The 21,125-nt window shown below is 40.2% G+C and overlaps 1 protein-coding gene across 2 annotated transcripts in view; it reads right to left on the bottom strand.

The window, feature by feature from the left end:
- Window positions 1–12,181: 12,181 nt before the first annotated feature.
- Window positions 12,182–21,125, bottom strand: part of ELOVL6 (ELOVL fatty acid elongase 6) — a 138,315-nt gene continuing 129,371 nt past the window's right edge. For both annotated transcript variants that reach the window (XM_060104943.1, XM_060104933.1), the window contains exon 5: window positions 12,182–14,539. In XM_060104943.1, coding sequence (XP_059960926.1) covers window positions 14,115–14,539 — 425 coding nt within the window. In that variant the 3' untranslated portion in view covers window positions 12,182–14,114. The remainder of the gene's footprint in view (window positions 14,540–21,125) is intronic.

Here is a 21,125-nt window from a genome sequence, read left to right on the forward strand (position 1 = left end):
TTTTTGGATGGAATGTCCTATAAATATCAATTAAATCTATTTGGTCTATTGTGTCATTTAAAGCTTCTGTTTCCTTAATTATTTTCATTCTGGATGAACTGTCTGTTGGTGTAAGTGAGGTGTTAAAGTCCCCCACTATTATTGTGTTACTGTCGATTTCCTCTTTTATAGCTGTTAGCAGTTGCCTTATGTATTGAAGTGCTCCTTTGTTGGGTGCATATATATTTATAATTGTTATATCTTCTTCTTGGATTGATCCCTTTATCATTATGTAGTGTCCTCCCTTGTCTCTTGTAACATTCTTTATTTTTTATTTATTTATTTTTTTTCAGTACACGGGCCTCTCACCGTTGTGGCCTCTCCCGTTGTGGAGCACAGGCTCCGGACGCACAGGCTCAGCGGCCATGGCTGACGGGCCCAGCCACTCCATGGCATGTGGGATCTTCCCAGACCAGGGCGCGAACCCATGTGCCCTGCATCGGCAGGCAGACTCTCAACCACTGCGCCACCAGGGAAGCCCCATAACATTCTTTATTTTAAAGTCTATTTTATCTGATATGAGTATAGCTACTCCAGCTTTCTTTTGATTTCCATTTGCATGGAATATCTTTTTCCATCCCCTCACTTTCAGTCTGTATGTGTCCCTAGGTCTGAAGTGGGTCTCTTGTAGACAACATATATATGGGTCTTGTTTATGTATCCATTCAACAAGCCTGTGTCTTTTGGTTGGAGCATTTAATCCATTCACGTTTAAGGTAATTATTGATATGTATGTTCCTATGACCATTTCTTAATTGTTTTGAGTTTGTTTTTGTAGGTCCTTTTCTTCTCTTGTGTTTCCCACTTAGAGACGTTCCTTTAGCATTTGTTGTAGAGCTGGTTTGGTGGTGTTGAATTCTCTTAGCTTTTGCTTGTTTGTAAAGCTTTTGATTTCTCCATTTGAATCTGAATGAGATCCTTGGTGGGTAGAGTAATCTTGGTTGTAGGTTCTTCCCTTTCATCAGTTTAAGTATATCATGCCACTCCCTTCTGGCTTGTAGAGTTTCTGTTGAGAAATCAGCTGTTAACCTTATGGGAGTTTCCTTGTATATTATTTGTCGTTTTTCCCTTGCTGCTTTCAATAATTTTTCTTTGTCTTTAATTTTTGCCAATTTGATTACTATGTGTCTCGGCATGTTTCTCCTTGGCTTTATCCTGTATCAGACTTACTGTGCTTCCTGCACTTGGGTGGCTATTTCCTTTCCCATGTTAGGGATGTTTCCGACTATAATCTCTTCAAATATTTTCTCTGGTCCTTTCTCTCTCTCTTCTCCTTCTGGGTCCCCTAAAATGCGAATGTTGCTGCATTTAATGTTGTCCTAGATGTCTCTTAGGCTGTCTTCATTTCGCTTTTATTTTTTTTTTGTCTTCAGTTCTTTTCTTTCTTTTTTCTTTAGTCTGTTCCACAGCAGTGAATTCCACCATTCTGTCTTCCAGGTCACTTATCTGTTCTGCCTCAGTTATTCTGCTATTGATTCCTTCTAGTGTAGTTTTCATTTCATTTATTGTATTGTTCATCTCTGTTTGTTTGTTCTTTAATTCTTCTAGGTCTTTGTTAAACATTTGTTGCATCTTCTCGATCTTTGCCTCCATTCTTTTTCTGAGGTCCTGGATCATCTTCACTATCATTATTCTGAATTCTTTTTCTGGAACGTTGCCTATTTCCACTTCATTTAGTTGTTTTTCTGGAGTTTTATCTTGTTCCTTCATCTGTTATATAGCCCTCTGCCTTTTCATCTTGTGTATCTTTCTGTGAATGTGGTTTTTGTTCCACAGGCTGCAGGATTGTAGTTCTTCTTGCTTCTGCTGTCTGCCCTCTGGTTGATGAGACTATCTAAGAGGCTTGATGGGAGGGATGGGTGGTGGGTAGAGCTGACTGTTGCTCTGGTGGGCAGAGCTCAGTTAAACTTTAATCCACTTTACTGTTGATGGGTGCAGCTCGGTTCCCTCCCTGTTGGTTGTTTGGCCTGAGGCAACCCAACACTGGAGCCTACCTGGGCTCTTTGGTGGGGCTAATGACAGACTCTGGGAGAGCTCATGCCAAGGAGTACTTCCCAGAACTTCTGCTGCCAGTTTCCTTGTCCCCATGGTGAAACAGAGCCAGCCCCTGCCTCTGCAGGAGACCCTCCAACACTAGCAGGTAGGTCTGGTTCAGTCTCCTATGGGGTCACTGCTCCTTCCCCTGGATCCCGATGTGCACACTACTTTGTGTGTGTCCTCCAAGAATGGACTCTCTGTTTCCCTCAGTCCTGTCAATGTCCTGCAATCAATTCCCACTAGGCTTCAAAGTCTGATTCTCTAGGAATTCCTCCTCCCGTTGCCAGACCCTCAGGTTGGAAATCCTGATGTGGGGCTCAGAACCTTCACTCCAGTGGGCGGACTTCTGTGGTGTAAGTGTTCTCCAGTCTGTGAGTCACCCACCCACCAGTTATGGGATTTGATTTTACTGTGATTGCGCCCCTCCTACCATCTCATTGTGGCTTCTCCTTTGTCTTTGGATGTGGGGTATCTTTTCTGGTGAGTTCCAGTGTCTTCCTGTCGATGATTATCCAGCAACTAGTTGTGGTGTTCTCACAAGAGGGAGTGAGAGCATGTCCTTCTACTCCGCCATCTTGGTTCCTCACCTCATTACCTCGTTTTTGAACACTGTCTATTAGACTGAAGAGGTCTGTTTCATTGTTTGTTCCTTCAGGGGAATTCTCTTGGTCTTTTAACTGGCAGTGGTTCCTCTGCTTCTTCATTTTACTCGTATTTCTCTTACTCTGTGAGTTTAGGAGGAATAATTATCTACTGTAGTCTTGGAAAACTATATATGCGAGCAACCCTCCGTAACTTGTGTGGGTTTAATACTTTTGGCAAGAAGCCTGCTTTTAGTTTGGATGCTTGCTGCCTCTTTCCTCAGTGTGTGCTGGCTGTTATCCCTTTGATAGGGAGCGTGTAGGTGTGGTGGCCTGCACGTGCTCCAGGGGCCTGTGCTGGATGAGGTTAGCAATTGATGCCTGCTCATGGGTCATTCAGTGGTTGTGGCAGCAACTGGTGCCTGCTCAGGAGTCTCTCAAAGGTGGTGGCCTGTGCCTACCTCTGGAACCCATGATGGCAGCAGCAGCTCATGTGCACCCCTGGAGCTCCTGTAGGCAGTGTCTTGTTCCCTGAGAGCATGCGCAGGGGGAAGGAAGGTCCTATGATGGGCCCACCCCTCTCCTCGCATGCGCTCCAACAGTGGCACCTTGCCTCTCTGGTGGGCCCAGTCTTCTTCCACAGACACACTCAGTTGCCACACTCCAGCCCCTTCAGGCTGTCTCTGTGCAGCCATCCCTGGTCCTCCCCCCAGGTCTTACTCTTGAAGCCTAAGCTTCAGCACTCAGCCCTTGTCCACACTGGCGGACAAGCGTCTCAGGCTGGGGAGCACAGGATGGCAGTACCGACCATCTGTGCAGGTCACTCTGTTTTGCCTTTCTCAAACTGTTTGCTGTGTTCTCCTCCAAGGCTCCAAAGCTCCCTCTCCATCCAGGCTGATCTCCTTGCCTGTGAGGGTACATTCCAGGGTACAGGAACCTTTTCTCCTTTATAGCTCCCTCCCTGGGACACAGGTCCTGTCGTGATTCCTTTCTCTCCTTTTTCTTTTGTCCTACCTGGTTATGTGGAGGTTTTCTTGCCCTTTTGGAAGTCTGAGGTCTTCTGCCTGTGTTCAGTAGATGCTCTGTGTGAATCGTTCCACATGTAGATGTATTTCTGAGAGGAGGTGAGCTCTACATCCTACTCTTCTGCCATCTTGATTGCTCTCTTCCCTTCCAATTTGGATACCTTTTATTTCTTTTTCTTCTTTGATTGCTGAGGCTAGGACTTCCAATACTATGTTGAATAGAAGTGATGAGAGTGGGCATCCTTGTCTTGTTCCAGATTTTAGTTGGAAGGCTTTTAGCTTTTCACAGTTGCGTATTATGTTGGCTGTGGGTTTGTCATAAATAGCTTTTGTTATGTCGAGATGTTCCCTCTATACCCACTTTAGTAAGAGTTTTTATCATGAATGGATGTTGAATTTTAAGGAGTGATTTTTTTAAGCAAAAAAATTTTAGTTAATAAATGTAGAAAAAATAACAAAATTATAAAATCTCAATTTTTTTATCCCCCAATGGAATAGATAATTCAGGCAACTGTTATCAAAATGGATGCCAAAAGGATTAGGTGAAAGTTTAGAGGGAACTGGATATTTGAAAGATGTCAAAGTACTAGCCCATAGTATAAGGGGGAAAGTGGACATTATCAAGGGTGGATTGCCATTTGAGCCCCTTGTCAATCTCAGCCTCCCTAAAAGTGGGACACACAGGCATTGCATTCCTCCTTGGAGAAGCAATATGACATACACTGTACCACCTAAAATATACTTGCCAAAAAATAGCTTGAATCTAATCAAACTTTAAGATCTGACTTCTCACTGATAGGCAATACGAGGGACAGATGAATAAGTTAAATGATACCGTAGCTAGCAATCAGAAAAATCTAACAGTTTCCTAGGACCATTGACCCTGGTTCTTTAATAAATCACTCAGCATGAAAAAAAAAAAAGCAAGGAGGTGCTCTCTGAACAAAGACATTTTGGGCAGGCAGGGAAATTTTTAAAAAGGCTGGGATATTAGGTGGTAATAAGAAATTATTACTAATTTTACTAAGTATCACAATATCAATGCTGTGGTTATGTAAGAGTAATGCCTTTTTTTAAAAAAGCAATGCTTCTTGAAATATTTAAAAATGAAATGTCATAACACCCAGGATTTGCTTTAAAACAAATGTGGTAGATGTGGCAGAAGTTAATAAATGTTAAAAATCTAGGTGCTGAGAATATGGGAGCTCATTATATTATTCTCTCTGTTTTATATATGTTTAAAAGTTCTCATAATAAAAAGTTTAATGGGTGGGTAGGCTCAGTAAAATTCCTTATGAATTAAGCTATAAGGAGCAGTTCAAAATACAGAAAAAAACTGAAAATTCTTTAAAAAATACACATATATATGTAAATGTGGGACATTTTGATAAGAACTAAAATAGCTTTTCAGATGTAATAAGGATTTTTCTTGATAAACAATTTTTATGTAACAAAAAGAAAAATGAAGATGTAAACAGGTTCTAACATCATATTTTTTTCATCCTCTCAACAAACATTTAGCCCTCTCCCAGGCCGTGGAGTTGCTAGGAGGAACAGGGGAACTTGATTCTTTGTCCTATAAAGCTTGTAATCTGTTGAAGACAGATTTTTCAACAGTCCACAAATAACTAATTATTTGTTTACCATGGTGATAAGCCACACGAGGTAGAAAAGCACAGGGCTATGAGAACTCAACACGAGTGTCCTAACCTCTACTTTCCAGGAAGACGAAACAGGCACATGGGAAGGCCACGAGTCAGGCATAAACAGAGCAAACCTAAGAAATTATTGTGACTTTTTGCAGTTTGCCTGTTTAATTCAAAAGCTGATTTTCACTAGAAAAGAAAGCACTTGTTTTAAGTATGTTTGTATTTCATTATTTATTTATGTGTGTGGCAGGCTGCCTGGGCTGAATTTAAGTGTCTCAGAGATGTCTGGACCTGTGGTGGGGACAGATAATGGGGCTTCAGAAGGAGACCTGGGGCACTTCTAGAAAAGCAACTCCACCTGTGTCCTCTGCTAAGCTCAGATATATCAGGGCAAGTCTGGGGAGTAGATGTGGTGGTCACAGGAGTCCATTTATAGTGGGGCTGAGGACCTTCCAGGGGCAGTACTTATCCAAGTAAAAGGAGAAACAAGGTTCAATGAGCTCAACCTGGGGGCAAGCTTTGCCCCATGCAGGAGAGGAAATGGACATTCTGATGCAGTGTGATGGCCATTTCTCCAATCCATCTCTTGGTTCCTGGTTGCATGTCTGGCTCCTAAGTAGAGAAGGGGGCAGATTTTCTCACACAGCACATCTAACCAAGGGAAAGAGGCATTCTTGCCCCACTGCAAAGCAGAGGGCACCCTACCTCTCTGAGGGGTGGTGGATGCCTGCTGAGAACTGCTAAACCTGGCCAGGCCTAGAGATTTCAAGGCCCAGTGGAGAGATGAAATAGCAGCTGGGCCGGGTACGGATGACAGGGAGGTGGGGTGGGAGCGACCACATAACAGAAATGCCTGATAGAGGCTGTGAGACACCCCTTGGCAATTTCCAGAATTAGATGCAAGGGACTTGGCAGGAAGTCAGAGGTCCTGCATCAGTGCGAGCTACAAACCAGCAAACAATTTGCCTCTACAGGCTGGTGGGTCCGGGGGAAATTCGGGTTACATGGAAATGAACAAATGAGTTGGCATGGCCGCCTAAGTCAATTTGGAAGCTCAGTAGGTTTATTTATGTTGTATTGATTTGATTATTCTAAAACGAAGTTAAAATCAGAACTGCTTCTAATTAGGAGACAAAGTGCTCGTTTTGCAAAAATGATCTGGTATTTTATAGTAACTCACATAGAGCTATGAGCCGGGCGGGATGCAGGAATAGCTAACACTGTTTGCCTTCTCTTTGTAGAGAGATATTGGCTGCCTTAAGAAACGCCCACTGGAGTTTTCATAAATAAAACATAGCAGAGAAACACCCAGGGGGGCAGTTTTTCCCTCTAGTATGAAAGGAATTAGTGTAGTCGATAGAAAAGGAAGCTGTGTATGAAACCCCAGACTGTAACACAGGGTTTTCGCCCTGAGGGGCTGAAAATACCAAAGATTGCAGAATCCTGTGAGATCTCAGGTGAGGTCGCAGCCGGTGTGTCAGGAGGGGGCTGCCCACATGTTTAACCCTTAGGCTGCCAAGTTGTCTTCCGAGAGCGTATGTATGTTATCTTTTCTGTATAAATATGTATTCTATAACGCATATATAAATAAGGTGGACTACCAATGGTTACGTCTTTCAACTAGTCTATAGATGAAAAGGAATGAAAAGCAGAAGAAAACGTAAAAGGTTACAGGGTAAAATGGGACAGTGAATTTGATCTGATCTGATCCAGAGATTCTTGTCTTGCCTAGAATCCTTTATGGTGACACGAGTTTTCAGGCATCACGGGCTGAGGCGGAGAGCAGGTGTGAAATTCTGTACATGTGTGAGCGTCCAGTTTTGGGGGGAGGGGGTTGGGTCCCTCTGTGCAGCCCACCCCTCCCCCAACAATGGAAGTCCCTATGGTCACCACTGCTTCTCAGTAGGGCCTCCCCATTTAGTCTCAGGACAGGTGTTTGGCTGTAACTGAGACCTTGCCCCAGACCTACCAGTGCCGGAGATTCATCAGCTACAGACCAACCAGTGGGGAGCCCTTTTATTTTTTAGTTCTTTTAACTGTGCTGACCATTGATTTAGGACACTCACTATGGCTCCAATTAATTTCATTCATTTTGAAACAACAGCCAAGAGTGGTCATGTTGCTGAGATATTGTATTCTGATCCCATTCTTATTTTTTCATTCCTAGGAAGCCTGCTATAACATGTTTCGTGGTCTTGAAGTCTCATAAGTACAGCATTTTTTGCTGGCTAGACAGTGATATAAAATGCTTGTATGTTTTAATGCATGCTGCATTCATTTCTGAAGCTTGCATTATATGAGACTGTGTTCCTATCAGAAGCTACTTGATGGCGCAGTTGTTTGTATTGGGTTCTGAGACTCCTGTCAAAAAGAGAAGCACCCCTAAGGTTTGCTTCTGCTTGTCCTTTTTTTTTTGGTGAAGTTAATAAATATAACTTTCTGTGCAGTATGGGTCTCCCTCTCCCCACCCACCCATTTTGCCCTGAGTTAAGAACATACATTAAGTGGTTGACAAATAAAATAGAAAGCTCTGTCTTAATTTATTCTGAGATGATGTGAAAAGAGAGAGGCGTGTTCATAGTAATTTAGCTGTGGAGAACTTTCAGAAATAACAGGTTCTTAGTTTTCAATATAAATGCTGTCGGGATATTGCTGTTGTGCACACCGTAGAGAAAACCATAAAGAATACCATTTAACCTAAAACATATACAATAGAACATACAAAACCCTAGAAGAAGGCCGAATTGTAGGAGCAGGGAGTAGATGGCTTCATTCCCCTTGCTAGTAGCCAGCAGGTGTGTGACGTACTGGGCCCTTCTAGGAGGGAGGTGCTGTGCTTCCTATTTTCCCCATCACACATTTTGTCCTGAAAGACTTTGTCCACTGACATGGCAAAGCGCTTCCTAGTTCAGAGCTGAGCATCTGAATTTCATTCATTTATACTCTACTTCTTTTCAAAAAATTTGAATGGCTACAGTGAAATTGGATTTAAGGAGACTATGTTCACATCTCATTCCTTCTACTTCTGTGACATTTGATCTAATGAACAAATTTTCCTCAGCTGTAAAATGGGGATCCAACTTAGACTATCTGCCCCATGAGGACTGCTCTGATGCGCCCTCAGGTCTGGAGAACATGTGAGGTGTTACACCCATGAAACACCGTGGGTGTGCTAGACACCTGTGGGGTTTTGATCAGTAGTATCTGGGGACCACATCATTCCTGGGCTATGCTTGAGAACTGAGGAGTTTTAGGGACTCACGTGTGTTTCGTGAACACATTGGAGTCAAGTGTGGGATGGCCTTTGTGAGATTTTTGAGTAGCCCTTAGTGTCCTGGACGCCCCCTTGTAATTGCCCAGAACAAGAGAGAAAAGAAGCCAGAAACATAGTTTAGTTTTAATCAAAAGTTATGATTTTATTTTTAATTTTAATATACCAGAAAAAAATATTTATTTTAATGTCGTGAAATAAGCACTTGAAAATAACAATTCCAGCATTGCTGCGATTTGCTCTGTGAGGCTTATATGGGCAGGCTTTTATCTGAACAGAGGCGCTGGGGCCTCCAAGAGGCTGAATCTTCCAGGGGTTTTCAAGGCTGCAGCAAGCAACCTCCTTCCTGAACACGCCAAGAGAGCAGACCTGTCTGAATCGGACAGGCTTGGGCAGCATTATGGGGCTACTTCTGGAGAATTCTAGATTCTGCCCACTGGGGAAAAAAGTCCCCAGTGCCGCCAAGCATTGGGAAAATAACGTTTCAATACCAACATGAGTCAGGACCTTGCAATCCTGGCTTACATGTGTTGCACATATGGCTTGACCCTGATATATGGGACCGGTTTCTTTAATTTAACCAGTTGCTTTAGGAGATGTTGACTACAATGTAGTTTTGGGTTTGGATTTCTGGTGAAGTGTGTCTGATGTCAAGACTTTTGCCTGCTCAACATAAAATCAAAATGCCATCCTTAAGATCTCCCTAATCCCACTCAACCCTGCCATGGGTGTGTTCCCACTGTCTATCTCTTTAGTGCTAGAATAACTTTTGTTTCACTTTTAAAAATTAATTAATTAATTAATTAATTTATTTATTAATTTATTTTTGGCTGCATTGGGTCTTTGTTGCTGCAGGCGGGCTTTCTCTAGTTGCAGTGAGCGGGGGCTACTCTTCGTTGTGGTGCGTGGACTTATTGCAGTGGCTTCTCTTGTTGTGGAGCATGGGATCTAGGGGCACAGGCTCAGTAGTTGTGGCACATGGGCTTAGTTGCTCCACGGCATGTGGGATCTTCCTGGACCAGGGCTCGAGCCCGTGTCCCCTGCATTGGCAGGTGGAGTCTTAACCACTGTGCTACCAGGGAAGTCCCCACTTTTTTAAAAGTGTAATTCAGGAGGAAGGGAAATCTGGGGCTTATTTTTCCCCCTTCTGCTAGCCCTGAATTTTCATAGTGTCTGAGGATGAAGCAGGTAACCTGGTGATTCAACAGGTTTGTGAATATTCTCTGATGCTCTGCACAGGTGTACCTAACTGGTCTCTTTAGCTATGGGTTCTGCCATATGACTTGAGGATGTTTATAACTGGCGTGTTACAACTGGCATTCAAGAAAATACTATAACTGCACTGATGCTTGTTTTGCTTAAATATTGAGTACCAGCGTACAGAGGCCTTTGGTTCATTGGAAGACTGGGGCCTAACACTTCATACTGATTGTCAGCACAAAATAGAGTATCATTGCTTTATCAGATCTCACTTTAATGAGTATGAACCACAGGCCAAACCCTGTGGTGCATTCTTAGCAAAATCTCTTTTGGATGGTGATGGGTCTGAGACACAAAGAATAGGGTCTTGTATACAAATAGAAAAGGGACAGAAGAACAAGTTAAGTTATAGGAGACAATGACTCACAGCACGAAAGTAGGCTCTACTACCATCCCAAATCGATAGCAAAATATTTATTATCGAAAACAAAAAGATTGGACCACTAGACTTTCATCATAAAACTCTCAAACAATTGTACTTTTCAGGATGGAAACATTTTTGGGGAAATAAGCGTCTGTGAGACAGACATGGACCATGCACACACAACTCAAAGCACTCCTGAACTCTGGGAGGTGGACTATTTGACCTTCTCCACTCTCCTAATAGCCCTCTTGAGTCAGCACATGGCCAATCCAACAACTGTGTTAAAGATTCATTCATTAACCAAACTGGGAAAAAAAAACCCTCAGAATGTGCTGGAGCTGACTTAGGTATGTCTGAGGAGAGGCTGTTCTCTCATAATAAAGATAGCAACCTGAGCTTGTCTCTCCCAGGTAACCCAGCAGTCTGGGAACCAGGCCAGACTTCTGGAACTTTCTACTCCAGTGTAGTTGACTCCAGGCGCTTTGTTATTCTTATGTGACAGGTTTTATCTTATGATAAAGATACCATGTCTGATTAAAAAAAGAAAAAAATTCTGTGGGTCTCCTAGAAGTGTTCTTCCATTCAGTTCTACAGAAATCCCACTCAGTAAAGTTTTAGACTCAGAGCTACATTAGTAGAGAGAAGTGAGAGGGATGTATTCAATTTTTTCTTTCCCCTTCAGCAACATATACAGCTGTATTGTCCCTGCCCCCTCATTTTTATAGTGGAGTATTGGTTAGAAGGATGGGAGTAAATTACCTGGAATAATCACCTCAGTATATGGTTTTAACTTGGTACATTGGCCTGACATTGAATATGAATATAGTAGTGGCTTTTTTTTTCATGAGCATAACTAGAAGGTGCAGATAAAACCTCTTGCCCTATGAATAGAGTATTTCTCACTAGAAAGTTTTTCACTGCAAACTAACAGACTTGGGTTGATGCTCAGACCTTGTGTATCAAATTGCATGTATTTATGTATGAAGACTTGGTTAAAAAAATTTTTTTTAAATCCAGGAATGTTTTCACCAAACTGCAATTGGAATGCAGTGGAAAATCTTCAATAGAAAGATAATCTGTTGCAGCATAGTGGGGCAGCTATAAAAACTTGCCTGCCCAAGTTTTTCTGGAATGTTAACTGACAGGATTATCTATGTGGCAGTCAGTTCTCTGATAGGCTTCAGATTTGCCATGGGCTAGTGGTCCAGCCTCGTATCTTAATATAATTAAGCAGTTAAGCTGAGATGTTAAAAACATTATACTGAACCTGTAATACCAGAATTTAGATTTTTTTTACAGGTGTGTTTTCTTTTTCCCTCCCATGATAGTCATTGGAAATGCCTTTAGATATATTTACCTAATTTTAAAACTATTTATTAGACATTCAATCTGTAAACAAAAATTCTAAATTATCTCACAAGTGAACACAAGTATGAACCTGTATCAAGATGAAAGTGCTTTGGAAGCATCATTTAGGATCTATTTAAGGTCTATGCTCATTTCCTTATTCTAACCTGCATTAAAGGATCACTGATAAATCAATGGATTAAATAATTAAATTAAATCAACCAGAGTTGAGTTTAACTGAACGGCCAGTTAGAGCTTAAGTCAACTGTTATTTGGCCTTTTCCTCATTTTAATTATTTTGCTTTTTTTTCTAAGAAAAAAAGCTTATTGCACAGTATCATGTATTTTCAAAGCTCAAAATAACATTATTTGCATCTTAGGTCCTGCTATAACTAATAGATCCATATCTTTTCAGCTCATGTCAGTTTCTGCCCTAAAAATAACACATTCCTCCATCAATTCATCTATGAACCAATGTCAAGACATCATAGACTGTTCACAATAATTTAACACAGGTGTAACAGCTTCCCTTCCCTGCATACCCCCCACCCTCCACCCCATCAGTCATGACTTGGTTTGCACGGATTCTTTGTTCATGGTTCAGACCATTCACACAGAATGGAATAAAACTTTATTCTTTTCAATTCCACACATAAACGAGATGCTGAGAAAGCCCTTGTCATCTCTGACAGAGAAGCAGAGCAGCTCTGTTTCATGAATGACAGCACAATTAAAGCTAAAATAATATAAAAATAATTTGAAAAATCCCTTTTCTGTACACTCTCAAATAAAGCAAGAAAGATAAACAACAGCTTCTTTTTCTGCTAGCCAGAAAATGTGTTTCTATTCATTTGGGCTTTGAAGTTCGTTGGACCCCTCATCTGTGTGCCTATACGTGTGGTAATGCGTGTCTAATCTATGCAGTGTAGTGGCCCCTAATTTTTTCATCTAGTTTGTCTAATCATTTAGCTACGTAACCAATGAGAATACTATTATATCACATTGAACACCTTGACATAATTGCTTCTTTGAAATACTAGGAATGTTTACACATTTATTTGGCTTGAAAAGGACTGAAATATTACAGATGTTATCTAGCTTTTTTTTTTTTTAAAGAATATGGCTCTTAATAAATCAATTTTCTGAGTTCCAGAGCAAAAGTCCCTTTTAAAAAAATTTCTGAAGCTGACTTGAAGCAGGAAGAATGTCTTCTGATTTGGCCAAAAATATGGTGAGTATTTTATATCATTTAAAATTTGAAGAATAAGTCTATAAGGGGCCCTTTGTTGTCAACTGTTCCAGCCAAACTTGCCATGAAGTGTGTTTGTCAAAGTATCTCCACTCGACCAGCAGAGGGCACTTTAAACACCTCTGCATTGCCTTAGGGAGCAAATGCAGATGATGCAGAAACACAGTGTTTACCCAAGATCAAGAAGAGCCCTGCAGGTTGTGTGAAATTCACAAAAATATAGAAAATATGGACTGTACCATAGGGTTTCATTTGAACGTTATGAATATGTGTGAAGTCACCGAGGGAGGGGTATACTTATTATCTATTATATTGATCTTCGGCTCACTCCTTTCCCACTGTCCTTTTCTCTTTCCCAGCTCAAGAACGGTACAGCACTGCACCTTTTTACAGGTAGTAGAGAGTCGATTTTTCAAATCATTTGATTGAGTTGTATCTTTTAAATTCTGTATTTACTCCTCTGTTTGAAAGCCTGAGGCAACAGAACAAAGGATAATGCTTCCTACCTCATTTAGGGGTAGAAATTAAACTATCAGAAATGCTCTGAGATGGGGCTGCCCTTTTAGGAACTGGGCTGCATTATTTCCTTCCTCCCAGGAAGAACCCTGGAAAAATATTGTGCCCTGTTTGGTTTTGGCAAACTCACTAGACTGAGGCTGTGCGATGAAGGGAAACAAGCCTTTCTCTTAGTTGAAATATAGTTGTTTATATCCATTTTCTCAGGAGGTGATTAAGACATCTTTTCTCATGGGGGCTACAACTGCCAACCTTTCTTAAAAAGGCTTTCATTTTTGCAAAAGCATTATTGTGTATCTCTTCCATTTTTATCTTTTCTGTTGGCTCCAGTTTAGTGTCAAAAAAGATTAGAAAGGATTGTGTGTATGGGTTCACACAATTTTTTAAGTAAACTTCTTTGATCCTTAGAGAAATATAACACTTAGTAAGTACATTTTTTTTTCATATACTGTTAATAGCTTTTGTTTGCCTTCTCTTTCTCTGCCTCTGGCCCACTTTTGTTCTCATTTGTCCTAGAGTTGACAGATAAAGAGGGAATGGGGTCTTCCAGCAGCAGTCCTTTGAGATGGAGGTGTACTCAGTGAGTCCTCACCCAAAAAGGATCATAAACTTACTGGGTTAACTCAACCTAATTATCCCTAAGCTGCTTTGGGTTGTGTGTTTTCTCATGTCTTGTTTTGTTTTAGCTGCACCATATGTGATTCCTTGTGCCATTTTCTTTTGTCTATTATTTTTCTTGATGACCCTGAGCTATGGCTTCCTCCTCAGTTCCGACACTAGTCAGCCTTCATTGTTTTCCTCATCTTGCCAATGTAGGCCTCAAAGAAGAAGTGGCAGAAGAGCACAAGATAGCTGAGGTACATAAGTGAGGACCAGAAGATGTTCTGAAAGTGAGAGTGACACTGGTCATGCTGCATCCAGTGGAAGACCAGGTAGTTAACGACACAGCCCATCAGCATCTGAGTGATCTGGGACAAGGTGATGAACATGGCAAACTTCCGGGAGACTCGGAAACCCGCTGCTCGCAAGGCATAGTAAGAGTACATCACGGAGTGCACGCCATAGTTCATAGTCATGAACCAACCACCCCCGGCAACCATGTCCTTGTAGGAGTACCAGGAGTACAGAAGCACAGTGATGTGGTGGTACCAGTGCAGGAAGATCAGCTTCTGCTTCCTCAGAATGATGAATATTGTATCTCCTGAAAGACAAAGAAAAAAATGGACATGAACCCCTTGACCATAACATAATCATAATCTATATTTCTGCAAGAAGGTAGTTGTTTTGAACTGGTACTTGAGAATGAGATGGACTGGGTTAGAATCCTGGACTCATAGTTACTAGCTCAGTGACCCTGGGCAAGTTATTTATCCTATTTTCCCATTTCATCATCTGTAAAATGGGGATAATAATAGCTTGAAATTATCTGAGGATTAAATAGGATACTCAACATGTCCTCTTGGCACATGGTAAGCACTCAATAAATGTTACTTACAGAAAGGTGTTTTGCACAAAATCATATTAATTTTTAATTTGGAAGGGACACTAATAACTGTGTTGTCCATTTCCAACTCAGCCATGCATTTTAGCAAATATCACCTGGAAGAGTCAAATGATATTTATTAATCAAGAGAAACAAATTAGAATTCAAGTGCCCAGCAAAACGTTCTTAGGCCTCTCTGGAGTAGTAAAAAGACACTTTCCTTTCATACATGATAAAGGTACTCTTTAAAAACATATCTTTGTAAGCTCCCAATAAAATGTGAAGCCTTGACATATGGAAGTTAGTTAGGAAAGTAAAATTTAAACGAAAGGCTATTCTGGGATGAGAGACAAGATGGTGGAGAGGAAGGACTTGAGCTCACCTCCTCTCACAAAAACACCAAAATCACAACTAACTGCTGAACAACCATCGACAAAAAAGACTTGAACCTACCAAAAAAGATATTCTTCACCCAAAGACAAAGCCACAATGCCACAATGGTAGGAGGTGTGCTTTTGTGATATAATTTAATCCCACACTCGCTGGGTGGGCGACCCACAGACTGCAAAAGTATATTGCAGAGGTTCTCCCACAGGAGTGAGAGTTCTGAGCCCCACATCAGGCTCCCCAGCCTGGGGGGGTCTGGCATCAGGAGAATGAGCCACCAGAGCATTTGGCTTTGAAGGCCAGCAGGGCTTGAGTGCAGGAGCTCCACAGGACTGGGGGAAACAGAGACTCCATTCTCGGAGGGTGCACACAAGGTTTCACTTGCACTGGGACCCAGGGCAATGTACTGATTTCATATGAGCTTGAGCCAGACCTACCTGCTGGTCTTGGAGAGTCTCCTGCAGGGACAAGGCTATGGTCACTATGGGGGCAAGGACACTGATGGAAGACACCCCAGAGAACACTCATTGGCATGAGCTCTCCCAGAGGTTGCCATTTTGGCACCAAGACCTGGCCCCACCCATCAGCAGACAGGGTGCCTGAAGTTGTACTGAGCTCACAGCCACCTCTAAACACACACCTTGACATGGCCCTGCCCACAACAGGGACAAGACCCAGCTCTACCCACCAGTGGACATGCACCAGTCCCTCCCACCAGGAAGCCTACACAAGTCCCTGGACCAACCTCACCCACCAGGGAGCAGACACTAGAACCAAGAATTACCATCTTGTAGCCTGAGGAACAGAGACCACAAACACAAAATGTTAGACAAAATGAGATGGCAGAGAAATACGTTCCAGATGAAGGAACAAGATAAAACCCAGAAGAACTAAGTGAAATGGAGATAGACAATCTACCCAAAAAAGAATTCAGAGTAATGATAGTAAAGATGATCCAAGATCTTAGAATAACAATGGAGGCATAGACTGAGAGGATACAAAAAATGTTTAATAAAGAGCTGGAAGCTTTAAAGAACAAACAAACAGAGATGAACAGTACAATAACTGAAAGGAAAAATACACTAGAAGGAATCACTAGCAGAATAAATGAGGCAGAAGAATAAGTAAGTGAGGTGGAAGACAGATTGGTGGAAATCACTGCTGTGGAACAGAATAAAGAAAGAAGAATGAAAAGAAATGAGGACAGTCTACGAGACTGCTGGGACAACATTAAATGCACCAACATTTGCATTATAGGGGTCCCAGAAGGAGAAGAGAGAGAGAAAGGGCCTGAGAAATTATTTGAAGAGATTATAGCCTAAAACTTCCCTAACGTATGAAAGGAAACACTCAAGTCCAGGAAGTGCAGAGAATCCCATACAGGATAATCCCAAGGAGGAACACACTGAGACACATACTAATCAAACTGACAAAAATTAATGACAAAGAAAAAATATTAAAAGCAACAAGGGAAAAGCAACAAATAACATATAAGGGAACCCCCACAAGGTTATCAGCTGATCTTTCAACAGAAACTCTGCAGGCCAGAAGGGAGTGGCATGATATATTTAGTGATGAAAGGGAAAAAAAACTACAACCGAGAATACTCTACCCAGCAAGGCTCTCATTTAGATTTGACGGAAAAATCAAAAGCTTTACAGACAAGCAAAAGCTAAGAGAATTCCGCACTACCAAACCAGCTTTACAACAAATGCTAAAGGAACTTCTATAGGCGGAAAAGAAAAGGCAACAATTAGAAACAGGAAAATTATGAATGGGAAAGCTTGCTGGTAAAGGCAAAAACACAGTAAAGGTAGGAAATCATCCACACACAAATAAGATGTCAAAATGAGTAATCATGAGAAGAGGAGAGGAGAGTACAGATGCAGGATATTGGAAATGCATTTGTTTTAAGTTGCTGGTCTCTTAATTTCAATCTTGTCTCTATATAGACAGCTATATCAAAACCTCATAGTAACTGCAAACCAAAAATCTGCAATGGATAAACACACACAAAAGAAAAAGCAATCCAAATACAACTCTAAAGATAGTCATCAAATCACAAGTGAAGGGAACCAAAAAATGAAGGGAAGAATAAAGACCTACAAAAACAAATCCAAAACAATTGACAAGATGGCAATAAGAACATAATATTGATAACTACCTTAAAATGTAAATGTATTAAATGCTCCAACCAAAAGGCATAGACTGGCTGAATGTATACAAAAATAAGACCCGTATATATGCTGTCTATAAGAGACCCACTTCAGATTTAGGGACATATACAGACTGAAAGTTAGAGGATGGAAAAAGGTATTCCATGCAAATGGAAATCAAAAGAAAGTTGGAATAGCAATACTCATATCAGACAAAATAGACTTTAAAATAAAGACCATTACAAGAGGCAAAGAAGGACACTACATAATGATCAAGGGATCAATCCAAGAAGAAGATATAACAATTGTAAATATATATGCACCCAACATAGGAGCACCTCGATATATAAGGCAAATGCTAACAGTCGTAAAAGGAGAAATTGACAGTAACACAGTAATAGTGGGGGACTTTAACACCCCACTTAAATCAATGGACAGATCATCCAGAGAAAAATCAATAAGGAAACACAGGCCTTAAATAACACACTAGACCAGATGGACTTAATTGATATTTGTAGAGCATTCCATCCAAAAGCAGCAGACTACACATTCTTCTCAAGTGCACATGGAACATTCTTCAGGACATATCACATGCTGGGCCACAAAGCAAGCCTCAGTAAATTTAAGAAAATTGAAATCATATCAAGCATCTTTTCTGACCACAATGCTATGAGATTGGAAATCAATTACAAGAAAAAAAAACTGTAAGAAACACAAAAATGTGGACGTTAAACAATATGTTACTAAACAACCAAGGGATCGCTGAAGAAATCAAAGAGGAAATAAAAAAACTCCTAGAGACAACTGAAAGCAAAAACTTGATGATCCAAAACCTGTGGGATGCAGCAAAAGCAGTACTAAGAGAGAAGTTTATAGTGATACAGTCTTACCTGAGGAAACAAGAAAAATCTCAAATAAACAACCTAACCTTACACCTATAGCAATTAGAGAAGGAAGAACAAACAAAATCCAAAGTTAGTAGAAGGAAAGAAATAATAAAGATCAGAGCAGAAATAAATGAAATAGAGATGCAGAAAACAATAGAAAAGATCGATGAAACTAGAAGCTGACTCTTTGAAAAGATAAACAAAATTGATAAACCTTTTGCCAAACTCATCAAGGAAAAAAAGGGAGAGGGCTTAAATCAATAAAATTAGAAATAAAAAAGAGGTTACAATTGACAACACAGAAATACATAGGATCATAAGAGGCTATTACAGCAACTATATGCCAATAAAATGGACAACCTAGAAGAAATGGACAAATTCTTAGAAAGGCACAAACTTCCAAGACTGAACCAGGAGGAAATAGAAAATATGAACAGACCAATCACAAGTAATGAAATCAAAACTGTGATTAAAATCTTCCAGCAAACAGAAGTTCAGGCCCAGATGGCTTTACAGGTGACACTAGAAGGAATCACTAGCAGAATAAACGAGGCAGAAGAACATTTAGAGAAGAGTTAACACCTATTCTTCTGAAACTATTCCAAAAAAATTGCAGAGGAAGGAATACTCCCAAACTCATTCTATGAGGCCACCATCACCCTGATACCAAAAAACAGACAAAGATATCACACACACACACACACACACAAATTACAGGTCAATATCAATGATGAACATAGAAAAATCCTCAACAAAATATTAGCAAACCAAATCCAACGATACATTAAGAGGCTCATACACACCATGATCAAGTGGGATTTATCCCAGGGATGCAAGGATTTTTCAATATTTGCAAATCTATCATTGTGATACACCACATTAATAAACTGAAAAATAAAAACCAGATGATCATCTCAATAGAAAAAGCTTTTGACAAAGTTCAACACCCATTTATGATAAACTCTCCAGAATGTGGGCATAGAGGGAATACATCTCAACATAATAAAGGTCATATATGACAAACTCACAGCTAATATCATACTCAATGGTGAAAAGCTGAAATCATTTCCTCTAAGGGCAGGAACAAGACAAGAATGTTCATTCTCGCCACTTTTATTCAACATAGTTTTGGAAGTCCTAGCCACGGCAACCAGAGGAAAAAAAAAGGAATACAAATTGGAAAAGAAGAAGTAAAACTGTCACTGTTTGCAGATGACATGATACTATACACAGAAAATCCTAAAGATGCTACCAGAAAACTACTAGAGCTAATCAATAAATTTGGTAAAGTTGCAGGTTACAAAATTAATACACAGAAATTTGTTGCATTTGTATACACTAACAACAGAAGATCAGAAAGAGTAATACAGGAAACAATCCCATTTACCATCATATCAAAAAGAATAAAATACCTAGAAATAAACTTACCTAAGGAGGCAAAAACCTGTACTCCAAAAACTATAAGATGCTGATGAAAGAAATTGAAGATGACACAAACATATGGAAAGATATACCATGTTCTTGGATTGGAAGAATGAATATTGTTAAAATGACTATACTATTGAATGCAATCTACAGATTCAATGCAATTCCTATTAAATTACCAATGGCATTTTTCATAGACCTAGAACAAAAAGTCTTAAAATTTATATGGAGACACAAAAGACCCCAAATAGCCAAAGCAATCCTGACAAAGAAAAATGAAGCTGGAGGAATCAGGCTCCCTGACTTCAGACTATACTACAAGGCTACAGTCATCAAAGCAGTATGGTACTGGCACAAAAAATCAATGGAACAGGCTAGAAAGTCCAGAAATAAACCCACGCACCTATGGTCAATTAATCTATGACAAACGATGCAAGAATATATAATGGGGGAGAGACAGTCTCTTCAGTAAGTGGTGCTGGGAAAACTGGACAGCTACATGTAAAAGAATGACACTAGAACATTCTTTAACACCATACACAAAAATAAACTCAAAATGTATTAAAGACCTAAATATAAGACTGGATACTATAAAACTCTTAGAGGAAAACATAGGCAGAACACTCTTTGACATAAATCACAGCAAAATCTTTTTTTGATCCAGCTCCTAGAGTAATGGAAATAAAAACAAAAATAAACAAATAGGACCTAATTAAACTTAAAAGCTTTGGCACAACAAAAGAAACCACAAACAAAATGAAAAGACAACCCACAGAATGGGAGGAAATATTTGCAAATGAAGTGATCAACAGGGATTAATCTCCAAAATATACAAACAGCTCATGCAGCTCAGTATCAAAATAACAACCCAATCAAAAAATGGGCAGTAGGTCTAAATAGACATTTCTCCAAAGAAGACATACAGATGGCCAAAAAGCACATGAAAAAATGCTCAACATCACTATAAGTATTAGAGAAATGCAAGTCAAAACTACAGTGAGGTATGATCTCACACTGATCAGAATGGCCATCATCAAAAAGTCTACAAACAATACCCTTTTTTTTTTTAGATTCTACATGTAAGCAATATCATATGATATTTGTCTTTCTGTGTCTGACTTACTTCACTCAGTATGACAATCTCTAGGTCCATCCATGTTGCTGCAAGTGGCATTATTTTGTACTTTTTTATGGCTGAGTAATCTTCCATTGTATATATGGAACTTATTTACAAAACAGAAGTACATTCATGGATGTAGAAAACAAACTTATGGTTACCAGGGGATAACAGGGTGGAGGGATAAATTGGGAGATTGGGATTGACATATACATACTACTATATATAAAATAAATAACTAATAAGGACCTGCTGTATAGCACAGGGAACTACTCAATACTCTGTAATGGGCTATATGGGAGAAGAATCTAAAAAAAAAAGAGTGGAATATG

The sequence above is a fragment of the Mesoplodon densirostris genome, chromosome 1, assembly GCF_025265405.1.
Source record: "Mesoplodon densirostris isolate mMesDen1 chromosome 1, mMesDen1 primary haplotype, whole genome shotgun sequence".
Lineage (NCBI taxonomy): Eukaryota > Metazoa > Chordata > Mammalia > Artiodactyla > Ziphiidae > Mesoplodon > Mesoplodon densirostris.